This window comes from Rhagoletis zephyria, unplaced genomic scaffold (assembly GCF_001687245.7).
Source record: "Rhagoletis zephyria isolate East Lansing unplaced genomic scaffold, Rhagoletis_zephyria_1.1 Rzeph_scaffold_02913, whole genome shotgun sequence".
NCBI lineage: Eukaryota > Metazoa > Arthropoda > Insecta > Diptera > Tephritidae > Rhagoletis > Rhagoletis zephyria.
The window spans coordinates 50,078-72,090 of record NW_016159997.1 but is presented as its reverse complement, the minus strand read 5'-3'; the positions used below and the strand labels follow the sequence as shown (position 1 = coordinate 72,090).

Sequence of the window (22,013 nt, the reverse complement as noted above, 5' to 3'; positions counted from 1 at the left end):
AAATAAGATACTTAGTAGTTTTGTTTACATATCTGTACATAAAATACAAAAAAAAAATTTATTCGCTTAAGTAAATATACATACATAAACACAAAATTAAAAATATGTACATATGTGATACATACAATAAAAGTGGGCTCTTATTTCCGGGCTGGGACGTGTCCCGTCATGCCGGGCTGGACCCCACTAAAATTCTTAACGTGCGGGCTCGAGCGTGTTTTTGAAGGTTGATTTTGCACTCGTGCCGGGCGGGGCCTGAAAATTTAGGCCCATCTCTGGTTCACACTGAACGAAGCGAAGCGGAGCTTTTCTCATGGACTCGTCTGCAAAAACATCACAAAACTTACCCTCAATGAAAAGCGGCAAAAATATTTGCTCAATTTTATTCAAAAGATTGGATGTAAAATTGGTTTTTATTTGAATTACTATTTGTTTGCAGCAGCATCACGAAGCTGAAAAATTAAATAGAAAATTCAGAATAAAAAACTGCTTTGCACTCGGCCTCAAAACGCTTATGAAAAAGCTCACTGTGTGAATACTTTCATATACAGCAATTTGAAAGCTTCACTTCGCTCGGAACGGCTTCTCTCGGCTCGGCTCCGCTTTCTGTGTGAACGAGCCCTAACCCAGTTTTCCTTTTGTGTGTTTAATATTTATTAATTTTTTATAAAAATATGGCATATTCTATGTAAAAAAATTAAAAACATGTCAACAAAGGGGTGTGGTATCCTAATGACCTACAGAGAATAAATTTCGGGTTTGCAGTTTTGTAGCCAATGCAATTTTTATACATAAACTGCCGGCACAAAGTATTGGCACCGCAAATTTTGCACAGTATATGCAACAATATTTATTCTCATATTTTTCCATTTTGTATAAAAATATGGTTCATTCTACAACAAAAAATATAAAAATATAGCTCCAAAACTTTGTGCAACACTCGCGAAAATTAGGCAAATTTTCATGCAAATTTTCAACTTTTTAATCAGATTTTTTAGATCTTTTTGATTATGCAAATTTGCTGACTGTCCTACGCATTTTGTTTTCTATATAAAAAATTTTCAGAAGTTTTTTTAATATGAAAAAAATGCGAAGGACATTCAACAAAAAAATTCTCAAAAATCAACGCAAATTTTTAGACATTTGAAATTCGCACATTATTATATTATATAAAACTGCATACCTGAATTCTTTTTAGAAACTCTTTATTTTTCTTAATTTTCGTACATTGATTCATTCTTGGATTTAAATGGCGTTTGCTAAAATATAAGCCATATTTTAATACAAAATTAGCAAAAAGATTTTAGCATGTAAAACTTAGTGAATATAACAAAAAAGAGCTGTACGCTCAATTTTGGGAGTAACTGTAAATACCGCTGTAAAAAAGAGCTGTACGCTCAATTTTGGGAGTAACTGTAAATACCGCTGTGCAAGGTAGGGGTCGACTTGGCTATAATGCACTATATGATTTTTCTAAAAATATACACTTTTTGTTACGAATCTTTAAGGGGATATTGGGCGAAGGGTTTCTTTAACACTTTAACACAGTCATGTCCAATGCTGGCAGTATTCCATATGCAAGTGCCCTGCGCTAGGCCTGCCTGCTTTAACAGATCACTTCCTAAAACTTTTAATTTTCAACACCTAATAACTTTTTAAAAAGAAGCCTCCGGAGCCTGGGTTTTCCACTTATAGAATGTGCATAGAGCCGTCCAACAGCGGGTTTCAGTAATTCTTAACAAAACGGTTGCAATTAATTTATATTAAGCTATAACGGCCTCAACCAGAGGTTACGATTGCATTGATGTTGTAAAATCGTACCATTTCCCTTAGTTTTTGGAAATTTGCTGGAACGATAATACGCTTTGACCAGAAGGGACGCAAGAAATCACAAAATTTTAATACACAATTCAGCGTTTACTCTATTTAAAGAAAATTTCAACTTCTCATTAAGAGCTATTTAAGATCACAATTTACAAAATAAATTAAAATACTGAATAAAAAACCCAATTAGTCTTATACTATAGCTCATCTCTCTTTTTCCGCATCTCATCATGTTTGCTCATTTCGTGCTTGGCACTTTTTTGTGTTTGAAACTTCTGGAACTCATTATGTGCATACACATGTTCCGCAGCTTTTGTCACTAAACGTACAAACTCTTTTGGATCAAAGCGATAATTTGTGAATTTAGCATGCGCACCGCCCTGCGGATGATGGCCCTCATCTTGTGGATAAAGTAATTCATCACGTTCCCAAGTTATATAATTAATGCCACGTAGACGCGACAAATCTTTATAACAATTCGGGTCTTCACAATTATACAATTCGAAAATGGTGGCCCAGTTGGGCAAGAATAGCAAGTGTGTAAGACCAGCTCCATGCATGCCAATAAGTATGTCTGTATTACGTGTAAGAGCCAATTGCTGAATGAAGGTGAGACCCCTATAGAGTAAAAATTTCAACAATGAAATTAAAATCGATTAGGTATCAGTTTTTTAATGAAAATACCTTTCGAAAGATATGCGTTGCACATGGTAACTACTGTTGGCGTTAATTTCTTCGAGCAGCTCGTCTTCATTCAAAATTTGTCGATACTTTGTGCGGCGTGATAGTAAGGTAATGCGCAACTTAGCTTGCTGTAAAGGTGGGCGAAATGGTATTTGTAAACGATGCAGTATGAATTCAGAGAAAGCGCGAAATAAGCCGCTACCTTCACAGCCATGAATCTGAAAGACTTTTGATCAGTACTGAGGTAGAAAAATATAAAAGCGCAACTTACCAACGGTGTATTGTAGAAGAGACCAAAAATCATGCGTGGCAATAGAGGCAATACCACATTTCGAAAGCATACACGCTTTCCCTTTACATCGTTCAACGTCCATACTCGATTATCGGAAAATGCTTTGAATGTCTCCGCAAATGGCGAATCATATGGATATGTTTCCCATATCAAGATACGCGTATCGGTGTGGAATGCCAGTGGATGAGACTGGTTCACAAATAGTGAGGCGTATAAGTTGAAGAAGTCACAGAAGTGGTGATACATATTGTAAGTAGCATCAATTTTCATAATAAAAGTGGGCGTATCTACAATTAAATCACATTCGCCACTTGTCATTAGCGGCATTGGCAATTCGTCGAAATTACGCAGCTCTGGTGCCCAAGACTGCAGCGCGCCCATATGATCAAGCTCCGCCTGTAAGCGTGTTCTATTCAACTGACAATGTCCCAATATTTGACTCGGCTTCAGCACATCCATATGATAGCGTATAAGTTCTTTGCGTTGTATTAGATCACGAAAATCTAGAAGCAAGTTGCGTCCCCGACAAAAGCGTAAATACTTGCTGCACTCCAGTGACGAATCGGTGATATAGCTAGGCTCACACATAAGTGATAACTCGCTGATTTGTTGTTTTATGTAACCAAAATCGGCTTGATAGTAAAAAGTGCTCACTTGAGCAGGTTTACTTTGCACCCAGCCATGGTGTTCACCGGGGCAAGTGGGCGTTTGAAAACGTCTGTTTTCATCACAGTCAAGCTCATGACCCCAACATGAAGCGGAGTCGGTCTGGCCGCCAGACACCGTCACAGTTGTTGCGGCCGCTGCTTCTGTAGTAAGTACTGCTGCGTCATTTGATCTAAATGTAGAGGCGTTAGTTTTAATAGCGCGCTGACATTCTTCACTCAGTGCACACTCTTCGCGCACTTGTGGGAAGGTATTCAAATAGCGTATCAAATGATCCGCTGGCAAATTAGGCAAAGGTGTACGAAGCGAATGCTGCTTAATAGTTCCGGTTGTAGCTTCTTCGGCATGCACACACGAATACGTAAGTTGACTTAGAAGTAAGAGTATTAATGTTGTCTTGAGATTCATTTTTCACAGCGGGTTTAATTTTCTACGTTAATTAAGTACTATTTTAGAGTGAAAATTCACAACGGCTCACTTGCCTGCGGTATTGTATTTTAAAGTTGATTTAAATAGCTCTTTCAACACAATTCATCATTGTTGATAAAAGGTGATGCGCGTAGCTTACAAGTGTCCGCCACACAGCCAAGGTAATTGAGTATTAAAAGCCGGTTTGCTTGCGCAGCTGTTGCATGCTGATTCACCGCGCTGCTGTTGATGGTGACTTCACTGTCACCTGTTGTTGTTTCTAACTCAAGGGTGGATTAATTTCTCATGGTTTTTTGGCTTACTTAAGAAAATAAAATGTTAATATCCAATATGAAGAATAACCTTTACCAGTTTTTTTAGTAGACAAGTCGTATCTGCTATCGCCTTCCAGTCTATTATTAAAGCTTTGCTTTCACTATTGTTCCGCTTAAGCGTTCTACCGCCACTGTCAAGCGAACCCAGAGCTGAGCAAACTAGATGTAGCTGACTTTCAGCTTCAATGCAAAGATCTTGTTTCTAGCCCAATTACTTTTTATGGTTTTTTTGCTGCTTGCGTGATTTCTACACCTATTCTGTTTCTTGACTGATGAGTTTTTCGGTTTTGTTTACTTTTGCTTTTTTGATTTCCTTTTGTTTGAAATTTATTGTTGTTTAATTTTCAGATTGTTTACGAAAGAAAATAGTGAGGATGGCAAAAATGGCAATAATGCTGCCACATTCTTGCTAAAAGATTGTAAAAACATTGAAATAGGATATCTAGACAGTTTAATACAGCGTTTTTGCTGCATTTAAAATGCAACATTTAGCACTTTCGAACATATGTTTTCGAAGAGCGTTCATGCTACCGCATTTAGCAAATGTACATTTACGCGAGTTCGAAATAGTATGCTTTTGACAAACAGCCGTGTTCCAGTCGCTTATTCAGATCCGTATCTATTACGATAAATTCTCACGGAAAAGATAATGTCCAAAAATCCCTACTGAAAAGGAAAAAATAAATTCTAAACCGAAAATTCAATACAAAAACTTGAATTGTTTTAACCATAACCAAACATTTGTTTGTGTATATATTCATTTGTCGGTGCTGTCAATTATAATTTCCACACTTAATTAGGAAACAAAACAAACAGAGTTGATCACAAATTAATCCAGATTTCTATCAGCATCATATCGATGTTTAATTTGCGTAACTTTTCTTTATCCAAATAATGTAAAATAATAAATGAAATCTCGATCGGCGATCACTGAAACGCAGCTAGCGACTGTATACTCGAAAAAGCAATGTTGCCACTTCTTCTCATTAAACCATGTTCGAATCGTGGAAATTTTGGAAGATCACAGGGTTGCTTTTAGCATTTAGATTCTAAATTCAAAAATGGAGTTGCATTTAGTTGCATTTAGGTGACGAATTTTGTATGGATAAATGTACATTTAGAGTAGCATTTAGGGCTAAATGCGCTAAATGTGCTTTTACGCGTAAGCAAAAACAGCCCATAAGGGACTCTAAAACGTAATAACGTTATCGACCCAACCAAAAGTTAGCGCTCTTATTAAGATTTTTGGATTGCAATCGATAGTTCGTCGATTGTTCTTCATTGTTCGTCCATTTTTAACATTAGCTCCTCAACCAAACATTTTAATGCATTTTTTCATTTTACGATTCCTGCATAGGACAATTTGAGACAATACAATTGAGAATATGTATTAGTTGTCAAATCGTTGTATAAAGTAGGCGTCCAGGCAATTATAAAGACAATACATTTTTCTGCAATAGCCGTTACGGTCGTTTGGCGTGAATTTCAAAATTTCCAAACACAAACCACTTTTTCATAATTCTGTGATTTTTGCGATTTCGTCTGGCCCCTTTTAGTTAAATTAACCAAGACGTGACCGAATTGTCCAATTTACTGTCCAATTCACTGTTTTCGAAAAATCAACGACAGGGAGGAAGACAACGAGAGGAATGTGAATGGATTAGTGAGAAAGTGTGTATGTGTTGCTATTGTCTTGATAAAATTGTCTCATGTAAACGCCGGGTCAATATGTTCATTTGTCAACTGTAATAAATCGTTTATTCGTCGTTTGTTAATCCCTTAAATCTAGCACAAGCCGTCAACAAAATTCATCACTTAACGGTTTTCCATTAATCGTTTGAACCATAGTAGGGCCGCAGCACGTCGGATCATTTCCGGCAGTTGCAGCGAGATTTTCTGAACTACTTCAATAGATTCAGGACTATTTCGGTATTTTTGGAACTATTTTGCAATCGGGATTTTCGATACTACTTTGATATGTTCAAGACCATTTAGTAGGTTGTTGGGACTATAGCGGGATTTTTAAAACTACATATCTGGCAGTTATTCTCGTTGTAAAAAATTATGAAGTTAAAATAAAAAATTAAATTTATTGAAAATTTTATAATTTCATTTCAAGCGACTCTCGATCATTAAAGGCTTTTTCGTAAAAATTTGGCATGTAATTACACGATGCAGATGGATTTTTACTTAAATATGCCATCTCTAATTGGCCTAAAAACGTATTTTATGTAAAAATATGTGTCCTTAAAGAACCGCCCACACACAACTTTGGCGTTGCATTGGTGTTAACGTCGCTTCAACAGCTATACATGAATACACGAATTCAAACGGTTCCCAGGACAGTCGAGTATACGTTACCGTAACGAGCCATATTTATCTGGCCAGGCCCGCTCACTGCAGCATCCTTCCTCAAACCACTTTGGGCAACGCTAACGACAACACAAAGCAGAAAAAGGGTCAACTCTCAATTATTCACATGCTTCGTTCGTTGGTTGTAGCAAATAACTAAAATTTTAGTAAAATATTTTTTGTTAATCGGTTTAATGCACTTAGTGATCAGAGAAATAATAATTTATCTGTCATTAGTATGTTTATTTAGTAGCAAAAGTATTCGCAGCTAAGCGTTCATTGAACGGAGCACTGGAGTTACTAGCGTTGCTGTCAAAGAGAAGCGAACGCAATTAATTGATTTCTCATATTGAAAACAGTTAAGTAAAATAAAAAATTTATGCATAAAATGTTTTTCCCTAGAGGTAGATTAGCTGGTGACAAATGCCTCTTTTGTCCAGTGTACTAAGACTGCTTTTACACAGTTCAAGTATTGAATTCAATTCTGCTCGCATGTGGAAGAGAGGGGGTGAGAAGAAAAGGGACGAGTACACATGCGTCTGTACCGTCAAGTCGTTTCAACTTTCTTGCTTTGCTTTTGGCATTTTCGTTGCTTCCCATTTAAAGAACCAAAAACTTGAATTCAACAGAATTGAAACGTGTAAAAGCAAATAGAAAACACAAAAGAGAATGAGCAAGAATTGCTTTCAAGTACTTGAATCATGTAAATCGGGTGTAATTGTGCCTGCTTTCAATTTCGTTAGTTTGCGTTCGTCGCCGTTTTCATTTGGTTTCAAGCCGATTTTGACTTACACAGCAAAGCAACGATATTTCATTTTCGTAAACACATACACATATGTTCATATGTGTTACCCGAATCCCGTTGAGCTAATCCCATGTTATATGGTTTTAATCTTTGGCCGACTGTCCTTGTACCACTCACTTATAATAGAATGCGGCTATTATTATCTCGATCGAAGGTATATGGCAGCTCGTTTATTTTTTTGCACATCAGCTGATTGCCAAATATATGTCAAGTTTGACTTTTATTATTGAAAGCAAGGGTATTTTTGCAATTTTCAACCGAATTTGTGCGAGTGATTTTTCTGTAAATTAAGCGTGTGAAAAGCGATATAAAACAAAATATAATTAATCATCACGTCATCAATATGCGTGAAGTTCCAAAAACGTACGTTTACAACAGTAAAATCTAACAATATCGGCATAATTAATGTTTCTTGCAGGCTCAGCATTGCGGTGACCACACCTGGCAGTTCAGGACCGTCAGGCGCACCATCGTCCGCAGGAAGGCAAGCCAGTCTTGAGGATATACACTTGGATCAGTTCCTCAAAACTTCGAACTATGAAGATACAGTAAAACAATTGGATATCTATTATGGAATTGGTAAGCAAATGACTACCCGTGTGTATGTACATACATAGACAATTTGAATAAATTTTTAATTGACTGTCCTCTGAATTGGCTGTTGCTAGCGTTATATAATTAGCAAGGTAGGAATTTTTATTGACTGCAAGACGATCGCACACAACGCGACAACATGCCGTTTATTGCTTCGAGTTGTCAATTAGTTATTTTTATACACTTGAGAGAAATGCACAGCAGCAGAGTCAAGCTCATGTTCTTTCGCCCTGTTTACACACAGCAGCTCAACAACATTGCTTGCCGATAATTGCGGCGTTGATGCTCGCTTTGTTGTTATTGCTGCACATTTTTGCAAAGTAAAATAAATGTTTTCAATTTAGCTTTTCGTGTTTTCCTTCGCGTTTGTTTACATCGCCGGTTCGCATCGCTAGCAGCAGCGCCTTTTATTTGACAAAAATACATTGACCTTTTGTATGAAGCAGCTGCTAGTGATAAGAAATGCACTGCGTTGGTAAATAAACATAAATTTCAGCCACTACTTGTATGAAATAGAAACAGAACAAAAAATAATTTTTGGCTTTAGTTCAAAGTATATTTTAGCACATTTTGATTTTGCGGCGAAATTCGGTCAAGGACACTGCCATCAATAAATGTGTGATGCAAACTTACGAGCTAAATTTTAATAACTTGTATTTGCAGTCAAGCGGCAATTACTCCGCTTCCAAAGCCCCATAACCGGTCTCTTTCCCATAATGAGTACGGATCATGAGGTGGGCTCTGTGCGGGATAGTGTTTACTGTGCAGCTGCTGTTTGGAGTTTATATCAAGCCTATCGACGCATTGATGATGATCGTGGCAAATCCTATGAACTAGGGCAATCGACAGTGAAATGTATGCGCGGCATACTGGAATGCTGGGTAAAGCAGGCACGCCGCGTAGAAGTCTTCAAGCAGCGGCAATCGAATCAATATGCTTTACATGGTAAATTTCATTTGCACACTGGTGAAGTGATTTACGCCGATGAAGCCTACAATCACTTACAAATCGATCTAGTATCGTTGTACATAATTTTCTTGGTGCAAATGATCACATCAGGTTTGCAAATCATTTATACGCAGGTAAATAAGTAAAATTTAGGTTGTGTGTATGTATTTTTTTTTTTTTAATGAAAAATTGTATTTTATATACAGGATGAAGTAGCCTTTGTGCAAAATTTGGTTTATTATGTTGAACGCGCATATCGTACGCCCGATTTCGGCATGTGGGAACGCGGTTCCAAGTATAACAATGGTACACCAGAAATACATGCTTCGTCTATTGGTAATTTATTGCAATAATAGGTAGAAATTCATGTATGTGATTTACTTTAACTGTTTTCCATTTTTTAGGCATGGCCAAATCGGCTTTGGAAGCCATCAATGGTTGCAATCTATTTGGCGAGAAGGGCGCTTCGTGGAGTGTGGTTTATGTTGATATAGATGCGCATAACCGTAACCGCAGCATTTTTGAAACAATGCTACCCAGAGAATCAAGCTCAAAAGTATGTAAATATTAATCGCTTGTCCCTACAGCAGTTATTGACTTTTTGAACTTTACTTTATAGGGCGTTGATTCATCACTATTACTAACATTGTCTTTTCCTGCCTTTGCTTCGCACGAAGAGCGACTTGTTGAGCAAACCAAACATAATGTTATCACACGCCTGCGCGGCAAGCGTGGTTTCAAGCGTTTCAGCCGTGACGGTTTTCTTAGTAAATTGGAAGATAAGGATAGACGGTTAGCATAAAATAAAACTTCGACATACACATATCACACGGTTTAACAAACCATTCCTGATTTTAGCTATTACCATATTGGTGAACTGAAAGATTTTGAGGGTCACGAATGCGAGTGGCCGTTATTCTTTATACAAATGATAATTGATGGCGTATTCAAGAGTAATCCAGAGCAAATTGAAGAATATCAAAATGAATTGCGCAATTGTCTACACACTGATGTCAATGGTGATCCGGTGGTCACAATGTATTATGCACCAGATGGTGAGGGCTCCTATGTGCGTTCACCTTCGCAGACGCTCTTCCTTTGGGGTCAATCGATGTTTATTATAGCACAATTACTAACTGCTGGTCTATTGCATATCAATGAATTAGACCCAATACGTCGTTACCTACCCAGCTACAATCGTCCAAGACGCGCTGGTCGTTATTCAGCATTTCAGGTACGTTTTAAATTCCAAATTGACACAGCTACATATATTAAATGAAAAGTATTAATCAGATAATTTTTGCTAGGGTACGCTTTTTAGTGAAAAAAATAGCCTTGATTTAAATTAATTCCTTTAAATCCAGAACTTACTGACCACTGATTTATTAAATTTAACAAACAAACAGAATAATTTAAAACTTTTTAATACGTATAGTATATTTTAATAATACAATTGGCTGTTTTATATATTTTTATATGTTTTTGTGATATCCCTTACAATTCCTTTACAATATCCTAAATAACATGTAAAATTGGTTACATAATACACGTACACATGGGCAGGGAAAAGCCGTCGATGACAAATATACCGTAAGTGGAACTTTCGAAAATGAAAAATTCTAGTTTTTGCGTTTTTTGTTGTAAGAAGTAGTAGCCATACACTGAATACACACAGCAAGCACTATGCTCGTATAGATTAAATAAAGTTTTTAAGAATGCAAAATCACTGATTTTCTTTAGCTTTACCTCTCCTCAATGCACCATGTGTAAATTACTTGTTGGAACACGTATTTTTTTCACTACGTCTTGTGCTACCTATAAATATCGCATAGGGTCATTCCATTGAAAATAGGAAAACGACATCAATTTAAATATGTCATAAATATCTCTATTTCAGTAGTAACCTCTTTTTGAAAGAACTCATTCACTTGTGGGAAAAAATTAAAAGAAGTTTTAATTTTTGTCTATGGAAACTTTTATTTCATGCATAATTACTTTATACATACCAGTCACAATGAGATTATATAAACCTAATTTTTATTGAAAACAAAAGCGTGTAATTCATATTTTACAACACAATACATCTTCCGTGAAAATTAAGTTTTTTGGCTAAAATTCACAGGGGTAAAATAGAGTTCTTTTCAGTGTCCCACTAGTCACAATCATTCAATTGATAGTTACATAAAACTAAGAAATCATTTGGTATTTTTGTTAAAGCAATTTTATACATTAGTTATCGTTCTTTGTTAAAATATATCTTTCGCTGTTGTATAAGTTCCGACGACATAGTTAAAATTCACAATTGACCACAGTCTGGAGTAAAATGTCCCACTAGTCACAATGGAATGGCCCCATAAATATTTTTCACATTTGAATGTACTTTTTAGTTTGATATTTAGATACATTTCACTTACATGCGGTGGCAAAGTGCTTTCAAATATTGCAATTATACTATCCATACCCTTGTAAATATAACTATGAATCTTCTATTCCATTCAAATGCATATCTGTGAAAATCCACTTCTTCCGTCGAAGGAAAAATGCTGTATCTGTATATTTTCAATTTAAAATTCGTATTAGATTTACTAATCCTCATAGCAGGATGCTTTTAGTACTATAAATTTCAGTAAAATTCTGCTAGTCTTACTAAAGGTAGAAACAGTCGAAAAAATGCAAGTACATATTTATGATTGACTTACGAAAAAATTAAATTTATTAATCAGTCCCACCTTTACTCTGCTTAGAAAATCAACACCATGCTTTAACAAATATGCCGCTTTTAGCGTTCACAAGACAATCAGGTCTATGCACCGCAATAACACGGATTTTTCGCGACCAAGGAATGTTGTTTTAGCGATCTAACCCGGTGCTATTCGGTGAGCCCCATTCAGTGTTGTCTGTCTCCGGGTTGCAGCCGTGGTCGACAGCCGTTAGTATTTTTGGAAGATCAATCTACGAAACTGTCATCACAAAGGTGAAAAAAGCTCGATTGGCAACATACAATGTGATTGGCCGGACTTGATTTACAAGGCAATTCTGGCAACTGTCTTTCAACTCGACAGGCTTTCGTAAGACAATTATCATTTCTGGCAATTATCTTGAAATATCTTTCCTGCCTTTTGGAAGGTCTACTAATGAGTAGGTTTTCGCGTTATTCTGTTCGTCTTTTACCCTACTTCTTCACCTTCTACAGATTCTGTTAGAAAAGCTGTGTTAAGACAGAAATATCAGGTGGAGACCGCAAATTGCCACTGTTAAACCATATCTGTCTTGCCGAAATTCTTACCATCGCTGTCTTACCAGCAAATGTCTTTTCGTTGTATGACAACTCAATTTTCATTTTATTGCGCCATTTACATTGGGCACAGGTCGATCTGATTGGCTTGGAACATTTTTGAAAATGAAATGTTAAGACAGCAAGATGCCCACATGAGAAAACGGGACAAAGTCAAAACCGAAATGGGGGGTTGGCAATAAGTTTTCTAAAAATTAATTTAAATGAAAATTATCTATTTTTATGTTTAGAACAATAAAAGTCTAAGATAAAAAAATAAAAAATGATGAAAAAGATCAAATCAAATAGCTTTAAAATTAAATGAAATTAACAAAAATATATATATAATAAAATATAAAATTTAAAAGCAATTAAAATTAAATTTAACAAAAAAAATATATAAAAGAAAAAATAAAATATGTACATACATAAGTGCATAAATATTAAAAGAAATAAAAAAAAACATAAATATCAAGTAATTATAAAACATATTGCTCATTTAACATTAAATCTGATAATTAAAAAGAGAAAAAATAAAATGCGTTCCTAAAAATTAAAAGAAAAAAAAAAATGTTTTTCTCTTTAAAGCAATGAAATCTAAAATCAAAAACAAAAGTAAATTAAAAAAACAAAAAAAAACAGAAAATAAAAATAAAAGTATAAAGAATTAGAGCTCCTAAAAATTAAAACGAAATTTTGAAAAATATTTTTCGATTAAAACAATAAAATCTAATAATTAAAAAAAGGAAACAAAATTAAATAGTTCCTAAAATTTAATAAATATTTTTGTTTTTATAAACAAAAATTAATTAAAAAAATAAAGTCCAAGAGATGAAAAAGTAAAATAAGTTTCTAAAAACTAACTGAAACTAAAAAAATATATAATTTTTTTAACAATAAGACCTAAAAACTAAAAGAAAATTAAGTGGAAAAAGAAAAAAAAAATCAAGTTAATAGAAAGAAAAAAAGGCGTGAGTACTAGGTACTCATGAAATTTGATGTGTAAACAGATGCGAACGGCAAAGCATAAAAGTACGTTTACATATAAATATAATCTAATCAAAGCTCGTTGTGCTTGTCAAATTGGTTGTGCTTGTTATTCACACAACTCGAGGAAAAGTTAAACTTCTTCTCTGTGCCACCGTGGTCACTTTTTTTCTGCAACACATATTATGCCATTTAACTATATTTTAACTGAATATTTTATTAAAAATACCTTTACAAACCTATTTTCCTTACTAGGGTCAATTTTTGTTTAACATTTGAGATTCTCTTTTTCTAATAAAAGATGAAATTATCGGTATGATTGATAAAATATACTTGTATATACTTGTCACTCAAGGGCGTTGAAATATCTTGGAAACACCGCATCAGTTATTGTTTTTGAGCTTATAGTTTGAGCATTTCTATTTGTATATATTCCTAAATTTAGTTTTTCTTTTCGGGATATAATCTGTGGTTCATGTAAATGCAGTTCATGTTGCAGGATTTTACCCGATGCTTTTTTAAATGATTTCAGTATTTATTTTAAATTTCCGTCTTGCTTTTTTATCCAAATAGACATCTAAACCATCTACGAATATCAAAATGCATGTGCGGAGTTTAAATAATCGGAAGTAATAATCAATTGTAGCGCATTTCCTCTTACTATGCATATGCCTAAATGTATGCAACCATTTGTCAAGCGAACACAGGGTGCTTCTAATGAAAATAAAAATTTTATGCTGAAATACACATGCTAAGCCCTTCGAAATTTTGTGCTGGGATATGCGTTACAGCTTCGCAAATTTTACCCCTACCGAAACCAAAGATGTATACACATCAAAAATTCCGCTGACCGAGGATGCGAACCTCGGATAACTCCAGCTCTTCTTCACCATTAAAGCTAGCAGGTAGCCTTTTTTCAAGACTTTCGTGCCAGAATCAATTCAATTCAATTTCAATCGTTTTACAAAAGACTTGCAACTATCTTAGCCAGTGAACGAAGCTTCAGGCCTGTCAGAATGCCGCAATCAGTACAGCCACGGCATGCCCCACGATTTCGCCTTAATACATAGGCCCCAATGATTTCAGTCAGGGGGTATACCATCATGCTTAGCAAGATGTTCCTGTTGACATGATACTCTAGGGACCCCTGCTGCGTCAAGAGCCTTTTCATGGATCTTAAAGGTCGTACGACATTCGCTGAACCAGGAATACTATAGACAAGCAATACCTTCGTCAATAATCGCAGACAAAGAGCTCGAGCTGTCACGACAGATCCGCGTTACTTTGGTACCACCACATTCAACATAACCAACTCCAATCCCGTTGTAACTGCTTGTTTCCTAAGCATGACCTAAGATGAGATTGGCGACCACACTTATTGGGCTCACTGATTTATGCAGGGTTTACACATAGTATTAAGGTGCTACAACAACAACATTGCCCTTTCTGAATTATAATTTAAGATTTTGATGTCATTCTTTTTAGCGTAAAATTACAAATTACGCTGGTCTTAATTTTATTGACAGACGAGACCGTTCATTTGCAATTAATTTCTCTTTAAACAAATCATTTTCCAAACTTTTGAACTGTTAAAGTAGTGAAACAAAACCGTTTTCGAGTCAAGGAAATTCTACTCCCAAAAAGGGGTTCAGCTAGTAGACTTAAGTAGAAATGTATGTACATTACGGTGGTCCTTAAAATATCCACATCATGAGGCACTCCTTTATTTTGTTGTACGTACATAATAAAGACATCCACGAAATGGAAAAAGTAATCTTAGCGGTCACTACCAGGGTTTGGAAAATTTTTTTTAAATCGCAAAAGTTCAACAAAAGTTTGACTTTGACCAGCTATTCAGCGAGTTTACGAAATTACATGAATAAGTTTCACTAATATGCCAAATTTATCAGATTTCAAGTCAACGCTTTTTAGAATCTGTGCGTTATTTTTTATTTAAAGTTTTTCAAACCCTAATAGCGACCACTAAAAAGTTTTTTAAAATGTCTACATTTTCGTAAATGTCTTTACTTTGTACGTAAAAATTTAAATGTTGATACATAAAGGGTCATCCTAGTGTACATATGTATGTGCGTCTCAAAAATTTATAAAGCAAAGCTTCTCAAAGCTAAAGCTTTTCCACGCCAATATCCACACACCAGTGTATGTATGTAAGTATGTACACATTTTAGTCTCTAAGCCGAAATGGTGTATATACATATATTAACAAAAATTCTAAAAAAACCCAGCTTTACGCTACTAATTTCACAGGACAAAAAAAAAAACAAAAACAACTAAACAGTATACACAAAACAACAAAATTGTATATGCAACCTTACGCTAACGCATTTAGTTTTAACTGCTTACATATAATTTTTTATCTACAAAACTTTGTTTTTTTTTTTTACTTTTTCATTCCCACCTTAGGCCAAACCGGGCACTGTAAGTAACAAAATCAAAAATAACGACCAGGTTTTTATTGGGTCCTTGTGCGTGGCTTTGACTTTTGTTTGTACATGTTTTGTTTTCTAAAAAAATTTTTTGTGTTTATTTTTGTTTACTTAGTTAACACAAATATTTAGTTGCAAAAAGTTTCACAAATATTTAAAAAAAAGGCAAACACACGCATACAAAACATTTATTGAAAAAAAAGATCGCATATACAGTGCTATGTGTGTATGTATGCATGTACACATGCCGGAGATATCCCTACATAAACACCCAAATAGTTTAGTCGTTTAGCTATGAAATAAACTAACCATAAATTCTATGTACTATCACTTTAGAAAATTCAACATTTAACAACCTTGATTTTTGCATCCCATACTAACCAAAAAAAAAAAAAAAATAAAATTCATGTGTGACTAGAGGCTACGTGTACCGGCAATTGTGGATGGCAAGGAGGTAATGCGCGTGCTCCATTGCTTTGATACTACTTTGTAAATACATACAGACATGCTTAATAATAATTATGTATGTAGTTGCCTCACATTACTTGCTTTAAATACATATCGTTTAAAGTACCAAACCGCGTATCGTCATTCTGCAAAACCGCTTAACTGACATTTGCTGCCAAAAAGGGGATTTGCTCATACAAGCTCTTGGCTCAATCCTTATCCATTCGTCCCGAAATATAATAGCCAGAAATGCGAAAAATTTTGAAATATGAGTGTTTTCACTCTCTAGAAAATAGCTAATGCAACCTCACATACGCGGTTTTGCATTTTGTTGATACGCGGTTTTGTACTTTAAACGAAAATATGTATGTATGTATTTCACTTTCTAATGCACTTATCATATATATATATATATAGCATTTGTAGTGGTACTTCTTCTGACTTAAAACCTGACAAGTTCTCTTTACTCCTTCAAACGGTCAGTAATCAGAAAGAAATTGGCTTATTTAGCAGGGACCGCAAATAACGGATCATTTTTTTTTAATTTCAACTAAACAAAAATCACATTGAAAGAGCAATGCTGGATGCATACGGAGTACACCAAAATATTTGCAGTTATTTAAACTTTCGTTAGCGGCAATGATTTTTATTTTGCCAGTTTTATTGAAAAAATGAAGTTTTAAAGTTATTTTCGAGTTCTATTTGTTTATTGTTTGAAAAATAACAGGGCCCGAGAATGCGTTCCCACAAAAGAACCAAACGGAAACAAACGCAGTTTGAACGGGAACCAAATGAGAACAAAGGTTCCGGAGCTTTTCCGTAAAGAACAAAATGCGAACAAAACTCTCCGGAACTTTTCAAGAAGAACAATATGAAAAATCGCTTCAGTACCATATTTGTACATTTTCATAGTTACAGAGTGGTGTTGTTTGGAACTTTGTTATTGAGTTGAACTCATTATTTCTAGACAACACCACTCTGTCACTGCCAAATCTGTACAAATGTACAAATCGTGTGATCTTTGCTTTAGCTGAAATCATTTTAACTTCCATAGCGTTATCAATTATGGCATAATTTTTCATTATCTGTGCAAGAAAAGTTCGTGTCTTAAGTCTTTCGTTGACTTAATTTGCATAAATATCTTTCAATTCTTTTCAGATTAGTTTTAATATTAAAACGTTTCAAACTAATGGAACGCTATGATACAAATTTTGTTCTCGTTTCCATTCTTCGCGAATAGTTCAGAGAAGATTTGTTCCCGTTTCGTTATCTGTCAGAAAGTTCCTGAGACTTTAGTTCCCAAAATGGTTCTTCCAGAGAAAGTTTCTTAGACTTTAGCTCCCGTTTTGTTCTTTTCTGGAACGTTCCGAAGACTTTCGTTTCCATTTTTTCTTCTTAGAAATGTTCCCGAAAGTACCGTTCGCATTTTATTCTTTTTGGGAACGTTTAACAGGGTTTTGTTTTTTATATAATTCCCGTTGAGAACGTTCTCGACAGTTTTGTTTTCATGTTCGTTCTTGTGAAAATATTACCGAAGACTTTGTTCTCATTGCGGCTTAAGGTTTTTAGCGTTCTTGAGAACAAAACTAGGACAACGGCATTTAGTTTGGATCATACCTTTTGTTCTCGGTTTCCTGAAAAATAATCGTTATTTTATTTTTTTTTTTAATTTATTACTAGGAAAAAATTTTAATTTTTTTAGTTGAAGATGAAGATGATGATGAAGAGGAAAATGAATATGAGGATTATGATGAAGGTGCAGATGAAGATGAAGATGAAGATGAAGATGAAGATGAAGATGAAGATGAAGATGAAGATGAAGATGAAGATGAAGATGAAGATGAAGATGAAGATGACAACGAAGATGGAAATGAATTTGACGATGACGATGAAGTTGAAGCTGAAGATGACGATAGAGCTGTAGTTGAAGATGTATGCTGCCTACCTCACCTCGCCGTCGTCTTATTATTTATCTTCTCCTTCGCCTCCGTTTTCGTTGGCTTCATCAGACATTGAGTATTGCTCACCAACTGAAACTGATTGTTCAGCTGCCGTTCTACGTAACGGAATTACTTGGGGTTTTCCCGACCAAGGGCGACCTAATCTCGTTGAGATCGGCGAACCTCATCAGTCCTTCTGTCCGACTATACCCTATTGTATCCCTGTAAATACCTATAATATTTTCATATATAATAAATAATGCATCGCAAAATCCTCATCAGAGATGAAGAATTTACTTTTTCCTGGCTAGATTATACTTTTGGATCTATGATGATGACGTTAGAGGAGAAAACAGAAATAAAACTAAGTATGTAGATGACGATACCTAATGGCATCGATAACCAAAGAGATTTATAACGATGACAATATCGATATGCCATAAATATAAAACAATAAAGGTTGTGAAAAAAAGTTTTTTTTTTACAAATAAAATCGCCGCTTGGTGTCGGCGGAAAGCTGTAGGTCCCTGCCCTGCCCAATTGTGGGACAACATCAAGGCGCACGACACAAATCGGAGCAGAAGCTCGGCAGCCTTATCATTAATTTAACTTTCACCCGAAATCGTTCACTTTTCCCTACCGTCTACTCACAACGGGCGGATGAAAAAAATTCGGGCGAATTTGGCTTCGGTGAAACTCACTGTTAAGGCTGAATTTTCGAATATCGAATAAACCGATTTTTTAATTATCTCTAAATAGCATTCCATTACATTGAAAAACTGCATATTCGAATACCTTAAACAATTTTCGAAACTGCGTTGTTCACAAATTTTGGTAGAATATATTAAAATACACCTTCATTAAAAATTAGAAAGTGTTACTATCAAAACCAACGGTTTTTATTTTTTTGTTATAATGTTTTTTTTACTTCTTCTGTAAAATAGAAAATTTGCTCTTCTTTCGATTTAATGTTACACAGTGCAATTCTTCTATAAAAGTTCATTTAGTTTTCGTTCATTCTTAATTTTGTTCTAATAAAATTTGCATGATTTTATCAAAAAATAAATAAAAAATCAAAAGAAATTAATAACTTTTTTTAAATGTTTATATGTGCCTCATCTATAATTAATATTTAAATAATCAATCACTTCGCTTGTGTGTTTTGCTTGCATGCCGTTAATGCATAAATGGGCAACCATCTGCCTGATTCGAATTCTCAAATGTTTCGATTAACAACTTTGTGCTGCGTTAACATTTTTATGTAAACCTCGATGCTGCGTAACTAGTTGTGTTATTTTATTACTCAAATAGCGGTTATTTTTAAATGCATTTAACAGTAAATTCTGCATATGTTTTTCTTTCTGATTTGAATTTCACTTAAATAAATATTTGAAATTCTTTCCTGCGGTTATTGAATTATACTCACGTATTTCATTTTTATTTTTTTTTTTCAACAACTCCCAAATTTCCAGGGTACTGCCACGGATCTGGTAGTGCAAATTGTTTTGATCGCTGAATCGCAACGTCTGCAGGCAATGATGGCAACATATGGCATACAAACGCAAACACCGCATGAGGTAACTATTTTATTTTTTTTTATAATGTTACCGATTTTATAACTGATCATTGTAATTTTGTTTTAATTCTCCAGGTTGAACCCGTGCAAATTTGGTCTTCCACCGAACTTATCAAAGTTTATCAACACTTGGGTGTGAATAGCAAAGTTGGCCTATCCGGTCGTCCCGGCCGCCCTGTAGGCTCACTGGGCACCAGCAAAGTATATCGCATCTGTGGCATGACTGTACTCTGCTACCCACTCATTTTTGAGGTATCCGATTTCTATTTGTATCGTGACATGGCGCTGCTGATTGATGATATCAAAACCGAGCTGCAATTTGTCGGCAAATATTGGCGTCTCTCTGGCCGCCCCACAGTGTGCTTGCTCATACGCGAGGAGCATATGCGCGACCCGCAATTCAAAGAAATGCTCGACTTGATGGCCATGCTGAAGAAAGGCTACTGCGATGGCATGAAAGTGCGCATAGGACGTCTGCAGAATTTGATAAGCAGTTCGTGTATTGGTAAGCGGGATCAATGTACCCTTTTTTATTCTTAGTTAAACTGTGTACTTTAAAAATTTCTTACTTCTTCTAGAGCATCTCGATTTTGTGAATCAAAGCAATTTGTCCTACAATGAAAACGCTTTTGTGCAAATCAATCATGAGTATATCGGCTATCAGTCGCTCACCGATGTACCTAAGGCACTAACATATATTGAACAGAAAACTTCGCTGGACGTAAGCGTTTTGTTTTCCCCTCAAAACAATCTGCTGTTTATTAAAAACTAACACTTAAAAACTTTCTTAACAGCACTTTAAACACAAACCTACGCACGAAATCATTGAAAAAATGCGCAATACCGAATCCATTTATTGTCTCTGTCAATTGTGGGGCATTTTGTTGGAGCGCGAAGGTGCCAATTTCGAAGTGAATGGCCTAAGCGTAAATCAAGCGCTCACACAGCTCTATCATCGTGCGGGTTCGTTGCGCTATTGGCGCGCAGTGCGCTACTGTTCCTCGTTATTACATCACATTGTCGATTCGATTAGTCCTTTCATCACCACTGTGTTGGTGAATGGCAAGGAGTTAACTGTGGGTGTTATTGGACAAAAGGAAACAAATTTCGATAAACCAATGACGCCGGCAGAGATACAGAATGTGATGTATACGACAGTGCAGCCGTACAATGTGATACAGGCGGTGCTGCAGCAGGAAGTGGTGTTGTATTGTGGTCGTTTGATCGCCACAAATCCATCCATGTTTAGGGGTATATTGAAGGTGAAAGGAGCGAGATATTTTTGTGCCACTTTCAATAGAATTTTTTCCTTTTAATTTTTTGTTGTAGATACGTATTGGTTGGGTACTGGAGGCCATGCGTCTGTACTTACAAATGTCCGGGCAGGAATCGATTGATTTGGAAAATCTTTCACCTTACCAAGTGCGTATACTCCTGCAAAAAGTGCTGACTGTAAGCGAATGGGCAGCTGAGGAAAAGTAAGTTAATAAGAATATCAATATGATAATGAAAATGAGTATGCGTATGAGATCCATATGAATCGGTAAATTATCAAAGGGAATAAGTCAGCATGTTTTAGATTTGCAGTTCGGTTCGTTTAAAGGAGCTCTATTGAACTGCATCCAATTTATGGTGTCGACTTATTCCTTCTTTTTAATTAACCGATCCATATGAGAATAAATAGGCATATGAATAGAAATAAAAATCTGAACCTGAATATAATTCGTAATAGGAATATGAATATAAGTATGAACACGTGCATAAATATGAATTTGATATCGAAATTAAAAATTAATTAAAATTAATGTATGTAAATGAATTGAATAACATTTTTCTAGGCTTACGACGTTGCAACGTCGCCAATTAGAGGGTTGCCTCTGCCGAGTACCGAAACATTTCTATAATAAAATATGGGAAATCCTACAACGTACTCAAGGTATTACAACGCAAGGTCATCTCCTACCCACCGTACCTACGTTGACAAATATGAGTCGTGGTGAAATCACGTTCTCACTGCTGGTGGAGGAGACACTTATGTGCATCGATTGCCCTGAAAGGCGACAAATTACAGTGGAACTGTTATGCATCATAGCGACGATATTGAATCGGTAAGAAGTTAAATAATATTGGAAAAAATTCCTGAAATATTAATGAAACAAACGCACGAATCGTAACATCCTCAGTCGTATGATTAATTTGTTAAAAATAAATTCTCTGCATGCTTACAGCGCAAGCATTTAAACTAGGTTTAGTGGAATAAACAAAGTGTAGAAATAGTAACTATTTCCGAGAAAGAGTGGAGTATATAATTTGTGAGTGTCCAGCTTTCAGCAGACAAAGACAAGCGTTATTACTACATGAAGTCCAGCCTACAATTAGCAATCGTCAAGGACCAAAGCGTCTACTAAAATTCTCCAAAGAGGTCGGAAATGCT

The 22,013-nt window shown here is 35.4% G+C and overlaps 2 protein-coding genes across 7 annotated transcripts in view; one reads left to right on the top strand and one right to left on the bottom strand.

Annotated features, from left to right (window-relative positions):
- Nucleotides 1-1,644: 1,644 nt before the first annotated feature.
- On the bottom strand, nt 1,645-4,500 carry Eogt (EGF-domain O-GlcNAc transferase). The gene is made up of 4 exons (XM_017622737.1): nt 4,244-4,500; nt 2,780-4,154; nt 2,509-2,726; nt 1,645-2,442 (listed from the first exon to the last, which is right to left on the bottom strand). Exons 2-4 carry the CDS (start codon nt 3,872-3,874, stop codon nt 2,022-2,024), a joined length of 1,734 nt encoding a protein of 577 aa, XP_017478226.1. The 5' UTR covers nt 3,875-4,154; nt 4,244-4,500; the 3' UTR covers nt 1,645-2,021.
- Nucleotides 4,501-7,583: 3,083 nt separating this feature from the next.
- LOC108368000 (probable phosphorylase b kinase regulatory subunit beta) overlaps nt 7,584-22,013 on the top strand; it is a 16,369-nt gene continuing 1,939 nt past the window's right edge. Inside the window, exons 1-15 of one of the 6 annotated variants that reach the window (XM_017622735.1) lie at nt 7,584-7,729; nt 7,785-7,945; nt 8,624-9,042; nt 9,115-9,244; nt 9,313-9,464; nt 9,528-9,700; nt 9,767-10,142; nt 10,472-10,498; nt 16,035-16,070; nt 19,476-19,580; nt 19,655-20,084; nt 20,158-20,300; nt 20,374-20,841; nt 20,909-21,057; nt 21,418-21,687. In XM_017622735.1, the coding sequence (XP_017478224.1) occupies nt 7,710-7,729; nt 7,785-7,945; nt 8,624-9,042; nt 9,115-9,244; nt 9,313-9,464; nt 9,528-9,700; nt 9,767-10,142; nt 10,472-10,498; nt 16,035-16,070; nt 19,476-19,580; nt 19,655-20,084; nt 20,158-20,300; nt 20,374-20,841; nt 20,909-21,057; nt 21,418-21,687 (3,059 nt within the window). In that variant the 5' untranslated portion in view covers nt 7,584-7,709. The other 5 variants (XM_017622729.1, XM_017622730.1, XM_017622731.1 and 2 more) reach the window with 5 other exon arrangements.